This window comes from Nicotiana sylvestris, chromosome 9 (assembly GCF_000393655.2).
Source record: "Nicotiana sylvestris chromosome 9, ASM39365v2, whole genome shotgun sequence".
Taxonomy (NCBI): Eukaryota; Viridiplantae; Streptophyta; class Magnoliopsida; order Solanales; family Solanaceae; genus Nicotiana; species Nicotiana sylvestris.
In genome coordinates, this window is record NC_091065.1 from 373727 (window position 1) to 383571 (window position 9845).

Here is a 9845-nt window from a genome sequence, read left to right on the forward strand (position 1 = left end):
CAATGGGCCTAAAATGTATGTTTTTTGCTCTTTGACACCATACTTGAGCACATTGAAAAGTAGAGACTATTTTTTTTTTTTTGGGGGGGGGGGGGGAAGGAGAGGGAGGGTGGGGATGTTACACATTTGGACACTCGATCAAAAATATTTACATTTGCTAGCCTATATACATATATTGTATATTAATTATATACAAGGAGATACGTTTTTGCCATTCAGTCCTTTTTAGTTTCCATTTTAGCTTAAACACCCCTAATTTAAATTCAGTTTCTGCAAAGTAGTCCCCTCTCCAGCTTCCTAGAAACTTCTCAGACAGTTACAAATAGATTCCATCACTAAGACTACCCAAACTAACCCCCATACCCCTGTTATTTACCTTAAACCCCAACTGAGATATGGGTCAAATTAACCCACGACTGAATTTACCCCAAGAACCCAAACCAATTTGGACGGGCTGCTCTTTGCCAAATGGACCAAAGACAAACCAAAGCCCAAACGAACACTTATCTATTTGAAAAGAAAATCTGCAAGCCATGATAACACGAAATGATTTCAAAGCAAATCTACTAACTTACTGATCAATTAACGATGACTAGGCAAGGATTTAACTCAGTTGAAGTAACTTAATTTTAAAATAACTTGGACGGCTAAACAGAAAACAAGATCGAAGAGTTATCCATGCTATTAACACAATGGACTAAAGAAATCAAAAAACAAACTTTCACGAAGAAGAGAAGGACAATGACAGGAAGACCAATCTAAACTCGAGAGATTAGTTGAGTTTCATCCAGACTAGTATAAGAAGATTAAGCTAAGAAAAAGGGAGGAAGAAGAGAATAAGACAATCAAAAAGGAAGAGAAGACAAGAGAAGAAAAGAGCTTACCAATTTAGACTCGAAATCCATCGGAGACAAAAGCCCTAACAAACCTAAGGTCGATCGTTTGAATCCGAACTTCAAAACTCGAAGAACGGTGCCTTTTAACCATGCATATACCAGGATTGACGAAAAAGTGGTTTTGAACTTTTGGGGTTGACCTCAGATTCGAGATTCGCGGAGCTCCGGGCTGATTCGAAAGAGAGTAGTTGTGGATTTGGTATGAGGGGATCCTGGGGCTTGTGGGGTGTTAGTTTGGGGTTGAACGGAGGCGCCGCCGCCACCGGACGATGGTAGAAAAGAGGGCAGCTCTGTTAGGGTTAGGCTTGGGTTCTCTAATAGGGGTGTTGGAACGATGAAATGAAGGAGGTAGGGGCGTTAGGACATATATATATCAAGGGCTCAGTTCCCAGCCATCTGATCATATGGGATCAACGGTTGAGATTGGACTCCAGAAAACGACGTCGTATGGTACTGGGGGGTTTGGACTGGGTGAGGCATGGATTTGGGTCGGGTACTAGGGCGACTCGTTTGGGCTGGGGGCAATTAAATGGGTTTTAGCCCAGATTTTCCTTTTCATTATTTCCTTCTTTTTTCCAATTCATTTTTTTAAAAAAAAATTCTTTTTCTTCTTTTCAAAATTAAAATTAAAACCTAAATTAAATCCTAAACCAAATTATCCTATCACATTAAATTAATTAATCCTAATAATTGCTACTAAAAATAATTAAAAAACCAAATTAAAGGAAAAACTACCAAAATTCAAAATTAAAATTAAAAGTGCAAAATAAACTATTTTTTGTGATTTTTTCCTATTTTTATAAAATAATTTGTCAATTAATCCTAAAAATATAAAATTAAATCCTAGATGCAAATGCAACATATTTTTTATAATTTTCATTAATTAAATAAAATAAAAATGCACAGACAAATGCAAACAATTACCATAAAATGCCACGAAAATCCCCAAAATTGCAAACACTGAAAGAAATTATTTTGTTTTGAATTTATGAGAGTAATTAATATAGGGCAAAAATCATGTGCTCACAGTATTAATATTAATGGTGCCCAGGCTCCAGCTTTGACCTCACCGCAAATCATGAAATCGAAATCAAAACCCAGTCAGTCTAACCTATTGTGCTCGATCTCGTACGTTTTAGATCTAAACTTAAACTCAAACACCAGTGACCCTCCACTAAATCCGGCGACTCTTTCTTCCCATTTTATTTATTGCCTTTGGGGCTTTTGATATTATGAAAATCTAGATCTAAAAGATGATTTGTTTGCTATTTGAATTCCGACCACCATGAAATTTTCGGTGAAGTTTTCCGGCTAAACCATTTTGGGCCGAAAAATCATCTCTTTCTCCAATGAACCTGTGTTTGTGCTTGTGGGTCAGGTGTATAATTCGGTGGCTAGCCGTTATAATTGATTTTGGATTATAAAATGCATTTTGCAATTTGTGGCTAGCGGATGGTCATAAATGAAGTTTGCTCTTTTAGGCTAGAATCTCACTTTATACCCATTAATTTCAAACTATTTACCCTTTAATGTCCAGGCCCAAACTATTTACTACACCTACCCATGCGGCTCAAACTATTTACCCGCTAATTCCAGCGATGCTTTATGCGACCAAGAACTGAGGCATTGATTTGCCCTATCCTCTCATCCGTTCGCACTGGAAATTGAAATAACTTCAAGCGTTCATAGTTTTAGCATTGCAAACAAGTTTTCAACACTAAAATACAAGGCACAATTCAAAAACTAGATCATAGGAAGAATAGATCAATTTTTGAAACTCCATATGAATGAGTTAAAAATGTTAGATCTAAATTTTTTTATAGTGTTTTACTGTTGAAATTCGTTAGTAATTGTTCTTTGATGTGTAGATTGTATCTTTGATGCTGGTTTTTGGAGATTTATTGTACAAAAAATTAAATCCATCATTGAAGGACCTTGAAGCTTGAAACTCAAAACTTGGTTTGTTTGAGTTTTTAATTATTTTGATCCAATCCTGTATGGGTTTGTTTGGAAAGTTGATTGGAGGTTGTAGCTAAAGTTTTAGTCAATTTGGTGGAAATTTTGTAGTAGATTTTAGAAATTTGGGTTGAAATATAGTTGAACCAAAGAAGAAGACGAATTTGTATTGTATACCCAAATAGTATACAAATATATCATTTTAGTATACAATTCATTCCAACTATATACCCTATTAGTATAGATATATATTATATTGGTATCATATGCTAGTTGAATCATTTTTTTATTGTATTAGCTGTATTCAATTGGTACAATATTTGATTTTCTTTTAATAATAGTAATATAGTACAATATCTTGAAATACCTTATTATAATAATATGTGGTACACTCTTTTTTTATTTTTTTCTTTATGCATGTGTGTTATGTAATAGTAGTAGTCATATCGTTGCCGGGAATTAACTAGTAAAACTGTATACTATGTTGGTATAGTTATATACCATATTGGTATCATATGGTAGTTGAACATTATTTTGGTCGTTTTAGATGCATTTTAAGTGAATCCTATTATGAAATTATCTATATGAACATGAGTTGCAATGCTGGAATTTTTGTGTGCCGGTGGAAATAAATTATGTGTATAATAGTTTTTATAGTTATAGGCAATTGTTGGAACGACCGCATACAACTATATACCCTCTTAGTATACGAAATGAGCAAGTTGTTTTGTGAATACTTAGCTTGCAATACGAGCATGTAATTTTCTCATACTTTTATTGCGTCCTTTAATGTTTTAGTATAGTAGTATAGTCCCAGATAGTTGTAGCAATATTCTAGAGAAATCATATGCTACGTTGGTATACATATATACCATATTGGTATCACATGGTACTAGAAGTATTTTTTGCTACTTATACTTTTGTTGCATTTTTCAATATTTTATTGTCATTTTTATTCTAACTACTATATATGGAGATTTGATTGTCGTAGATTATGTTTTTTTGCTCTATAACTGGTTGTATTACTGCTAATGGTAGAGTGTGTACTGATATTTGTAGGGAATGAGATCAAGGTTTGCATGACAATCACGTGTTGATTCTTAGAATCTGATTATATAATTTATGCTGCTCAGCAGCAATCAATGTGATATTCAGTGAATTAGATCAAGTGACAACTGATATTATTTCAGTTTAATAATTAAATTTTAAAAATGAGAAAAAAAAACAAAAGGTATATTATACTAGTTATATTAAAAAAAGTGAACAAATATTTACTATATCAATTATTTTTCCTTATTGTATAAAAAAGAATAATAAAAAATAGTAAAAACGGTAAATGAAATTAGATTATGAAGAGAAAAAGAATTAAAAAAAGAAGTTAAATGAAATTAGAAAAGGAAAAAAGAAAAAAAATAAGAAGAAAACGAGAAACAAGAAAAGGAGAAAAGAAAAAAAAAAGAAAAAAAGAAGAAGAAAAGAAGCATAGAAATAGAAAAGAATTGGAGAATAAAGAAAACATTTCCCACAAAAACTATTATGGGTAGGAAATGTAATTAGTTTACGGGGGAAAAAATAAATGGGTAGACAAGGGTAAATAATTTTATTTTTGTGGGTATCTATGTCAAAAGGGAAATTTTCGTTCCTATACCATATAAGAAACTATATTACCAAATATGTTCATAATTTGCATATTACCCTTCATGCTAATAGTATTTCTACATAATATATACAATGCATTAAATAATGAATCATTATAGTTGTAGGATTCCTTATCTAAGCGCGCTAAAAAAGGGGAATTAAATATTTTCCAGATCTTCCAACGCAGATCACGCACAGTAATCAATATCGTCGACTTCTTTACAAAATTTTCGTACTTTGTTTTTTGCGCTAAACTCTGTTTCAATATTTTCTCTGATTTTACAAATCAAAATCGACAAAATCTTCTACAATTCTGCTGCAACAAAAGCAATTATGGCGAAAATACAAAGCAAAGGAAAAGAAAGCAGCAATTCCACCATTGACAACCATTAAAAAACTTTGAATTCAAATTTGAGTTTTCAAAAATGATTATTTGTTTGGATTGGGTGTTGTTGAAAATAATTGGGAATATTGTTTGGAGTTTATATCTCAATTTTGAAGAGTTTTGGTGAAGATTAGACTTGGCTTTGACGAATTTCAAATTGAAACTCGAAAAAAAATATTGCAGAAATTGTAGAAAAATTGTAGACAATTGTTTATTTATTTTTCTTTTATTCATTTATCTATTGTATGAAAGTTGAACAACATTGTATAAAAGTTATATTTAAGTGGGTGATTTAGTATTGTTTTGGACAAAAATATGTATAAAAAATGTGAAACATATATTTCAGGGGAAGCATTTCGAGTCCAAATATGTACATAGTTTGTAGATATTTTGTAGATAAATTGTAGATTATTTGTATTTTGATTTTAGAGGCTTTATTTTCTGTTTTCACAAATAAAAAAATGACTAAAACTTCTACAAATCTTTTGAAAAAACACAATTATATCAAAAATCCCAATTATGCTACAATTGAATGAGAATTGGGATATTAAAATTCAATATACCCAGTTTATAGATATTTTGTAGATAGATTGTAGATTATTTGTATTCTGATTGTAGATGCTTTATTTTATGTTTTCACAAATAAAAAAATGACTAAAACTTCTACAAATCTTTTGAAAAAACGCAATTATGTCAAAAATCCCAATTATGCTACAATTGAATGGGAATTGGGATATTAAAATTCAATGTATCCAGTTTGTAGATATTTTGTAGATAAATTGTATTTGTATTCTGATTGTAGATGCTTTGTTTTCTGTTTTCACAAATTAAAAACGACTAAAACTTCTACAAATCTACTACAAAAAACGCAATTATGTTGAAAATCTCAATTATGCTACAATTGAATGAGAATTGGGATATTAAGATTCAATGTACCCACTTTGTAGATATTTTATCGATAAATTGTAGATTATTTGTATTCTGATTGTAGATACTTCATTTTCTGTTTTCATAAATAAAAAGCAATTAAATTTTTTGCAAATCTTCTGCAAAAACGCAATTATGTCGAAAATCCCGATTATGTTACAATTCTGTGATTCTCATATATGCTCTTGTTACTCATTACGAAACTACTATGCTAAATATGGAATCCAAAAAAATATTTCTGCAATTTTTCTTCAAGAAAAATAAATAAACAATAGTCTACAATTTTTCTTCAATTTATCCACAATTGTTCTACAATTTCTGCAATATACGTCTTCTTCTTCTTCTTTTTCAAATTTCAATCTGAAATTCAGCCAAAACGAAGTCTAATCTTCATCAAAACCCTTCAAAATTGAGATATAAACTCAAAACTATATTCCCAATTATTTACAACAACACCAAATCCAAACAAATAATGATTTTTGAAAACCCAAATTTGAATTCAAAGCTTCAAAGCTTTTTAATGGTTGTCAATGATGGAATTGCTGCTCTATTTTCCTTTCCTCTTATATTACTGAAGGAACCCGAAATCATAACCATCAAAAGTTATTGTTGTGTATGAAACTTTGAAGATTTCACTAGTTGTAGAAGAAAAAACCTTGATTTTGGACGTTAATGGTAGAAAGTTTCAATTGTTTTTCTGGATTTAGCAGAGAGTTTCAATTGTTTTTCTGGTTTTTCTGATTTCTGGGTGTTTACGTGGGTAAGGGTGTGGGGGTGGGAGAGAGAAACGTGGAGAGGGGGGGATTTGGAGGAATATACGGTATCATAAATGTAAGAGTGATATAAGGTACAATTAATGTACAGTTAAAAAACCTTATGGTATAGAATTGATAATTATGTATACTAAATGTAATTATATCAAACCTTAAAAATTAAGGGTAATATAGTTTCCTATATGACATAAGAATGTAAAAATTCGGTATCAAAACCCCTTCTAATTAGGGCCCAGTAACATATTTTACGGCCCAACAACAAGGGACAGAGCCCACACTTCTCACAACGACCCAATTTAAATTTAAACCCAACAAAGACGCCCATCAGGAAAAACCCTATTTCCCCTTTAAGCCACTGAATATAAATTCCATAAGCGTTACTTAAGTTCAACTTTTTTTCCAGCTGAAGAGAAGCGTCCGCCGCCGTATATTATTAGGGTTCTTCCGCCTCCGCCGCAGAAATGGTACTACGAGTTTTTCATTTGAAGTATACTGTGCGTGTATGTAATTATGCACTAACTGTGTGTGTATATTGTTGAATAATAATAATAGGGAAAAGGAACGGGGAGTTTTGGGAAGAGGAGGAACAAGACACACACACTATGTGTGAGGTGTGGGCGTCGCAGTTTCCACATCCAGAAGAGCCGCTGCTCCGCTTGTGCCTACCCTGCTGCTCGCCTCAGAAAATGTATGTAAATTTATATTTGCTGGTCCATTTCGGCGCTGGTTGTTTTTATTTTGTTTGATTATTATGGTATTTAGATTATGTAGTTATTTATTTGGAGATTTTGATTAAGGAGTTAATTTTGTAGATATTTTGATTAAGTAGCTGATTTAATTTATATTTGGATTAAGGAGATGATTTCATTTATATTTGGACTAAGGAGCTATTTCTGTAAGGAGATGATGTAACTTATATTTGGACTAAGTTGCTATTGTTATGGATATATGGATTAAAGAGCTATTTTTATAGATATTTGGATAAAGGAGCTAAATTCATTTCTATTTGGATTAAGGAGCTATTGTTATAGATATTTGGATTATGGAGATATTGTTTGGACATTTGGGTTCTGGAGCTATTTTTACTAAAGGACTTAAATATGTAATGCATTTCTGTTAGTAATTTTATAAGAATATGGTAGTGCTCATTTAATATGTTACCATCTCAAAAAAAAAAAAAAGCAGCGCTCATTTGTTTACTAGTTCAGAATTATTATGAATATTTCAATTAAGGAGCTATATCTATGGAGTTAAGGAGGTAGTCTTGTGGGTCTTTTGGGTTTAGGAGCTGATTTAATTTGTAGTTAGACTAAGGAGCTATGGTTATGGTTATTTGGATTATGGAGATATTGTTATGTACATATGGAGCTATTTCTGTCGAATTGAATTGATGTATTTCTCTTAATAAACTGTAAGAACTTTAGTGGTAGCGCTCATTTGTATACTGATTGAATTATTGTTAGAATAATTACGAGTATGTTGATTAAGGACTTGTCTTAATGGAGAGTTAGGTTACAGAGCTATTTTTTTGGAAATTTGGATTAAGGAGCCATTTTTATGGATTATTTTAATTAAGTGGCTGATTTAATTTATATTTGGAAAAAGGAGTTATTCTTATGTATATTTGGATTACTGAGATATTGTTGTGGATATTTGGATAATGGAGCTATTTTATTAACGGACTTAAATTGATGCATTATTTGTTAATAGTTTGTACAAATCGTATTGTTGGCTTGATCCAAGGTGAAGTTTGCAAAGTTCAGTTGCTTTCTATATAGGAAAACAGAATCTTGTCAAAAGAATGTAAGATAGAGAAGTAATTATCTGAACTAGTTAAATTGTAGCAGGGAAATGTTAGTTGGTCTTTATTGTATGAAATTATTGGAGCTGTTAGTGGTAAAGCTAAGATAAAAGGAGTGGGCTTCCTTGAGCTAGACCGGATCTCTTAATGATGCACTTTGGTTAATGGCTTGGCTTAGACGGAGGCAACTCCATGAAATGGCTATGACATTCTGAAACTGTCTTGCCGACCTCTTTGTAAATGAGTGAATTTCCTAACACAACCTCAAATGGTCTAGCCAAAACCCGACAAATATCTGGATTGATTGTCTCCTACTTATACCTAAGCAATTGAAAGTAAGTAACAGGTTGTTAGTCATAGCATAGTAGGGAAAGGTATCTAACTATTGCTATGTATGGCATGTGTAGTCAGGGGCTTGGCTAGGTGCTGGTTGCTGGTGAATTACTGATATATCGAAGATTTCCCATGCTTAATCTTTTAGTATTTTGACCTACATGCAAATTACTTAATGTTCCTGTTATCCTTTGTAGCTATTGCGACCATAAGTTTTAGGTCTTCAGCTGTATGATGTCTCTTGATTTAGTGTTTGCTGATTTCTACTGTCTGTGCAGATAACTGGAGCGTCAAGGCACTTAGAAGAAAGACCACTGGAACTGGTCGCATGAGGTATCTCCGCAATGTGCCCCGCAGGTTCAAGACTAACTTCAGAGAAGGTAATTCATTTCGGTACTGCATTATCTTTACTAGAAACTTATGGTGCTTACATACTTGAGTGTATCTTGTGTTATTGATCTCTTTCCTTTTTTCCTATGCGTCCTTCAGGTACCGAGGCAACTCCAAGGAAGAAGGGTGCTGCTGTAGCCTCTTAAGTCTCTGAACTCTATTTCAATCTGAATATTTTCCTTAGTATTGGGATATTTGTTTTGAGTATTAACACACATTTGTTAGTACGGAGCTATTTCTATTCGAGATATAGTTGTAATACTGATTCTCTTTTGTTTTATATATTGAGATAGTTATTTTGTGTTTATACCCTCATCTTTTACATACACTGAGTTGAAGTTATGACCAAACCTCTAGACATTGTTAAAGAGATAAATTCAATAGCTTTGTGGTATGGCTATAGTTGTGGGGATAAGTCTAAAATCTTATGTAGTGATTTCAAAAGGAAAGAAATATTTCAGTTTAGAAATATGAAATTTTAAAATGTAACTGATCAAATTCACTGTTTACTTATTTTAGCCGGTATGCATAGATTATATGCTAATAATACACTGTTATCAACACATGATACGTGAATAATACATATATTATATATCCGGCAGTTATTTTTAGTTTAAGTGATTATGTGAGCGGCTATTTGGGTTAATTTTTAATATAATTATACAAAAGTGAAGTTACGATAATTTTTATGTTTGCTTAGTAAAAATAGTACAGTGTAGCCAGTTTTCGGACTGGTCATTCAAAAA

General features: G+C 32.1%; 1 protein-coding gene across 1 annotated transcript; it reads left to right on the top strand.

Annotated features, from left to right (window-relative positions):
- Window positions 1-6786: 6786 nt before the first annotated feature.
- LOC104232271 (large ribosomal subunit protein eL37) lies at window positions 6787-9406 on the top strand. The gene is made up of 4 exons (XM_009785440.2): window positions 6787-7039; window positions 7128-7263; window positions 8988-9089; window positions 9199-9406. The coding sequence occupies exons 1-4, from the start codon at window positions 7037-7039 to the stop codon at window positions 9243-9245; spliced, it is 288 nt and encodes a 95-aa protein (XP_009783742.1). The 5' UTR covers window positions 6787-7036; the 3' UTR covers window positions 9246-9406.
- The last annotated feature ends 439 nt before the right edge of the window (window positions 9407-9845 follow it).

What these genes read in the sequence shown, in the direction of transcription:
- LOC104232271 (XM_009785440.2), top strand. An exon ending in TGCTGCTCGCCTCAGAAAAT is followed by an intron (nt 7,264 to 8,987) that starts GTATGTAAATTT and finishes CTGTCTGTGCAG; the next exon opens with ATAACTGGAGCGTCAAGGCA. An exon ending in CAAGACTAACTTCAGAGAAG is followed by an intron (nt 9,090 to 9,198) that starts GTAATTCATTTC and finishes TGCGTCCTTCAG; the next exon opens with GTACCGAGGCAACTCCAAGG.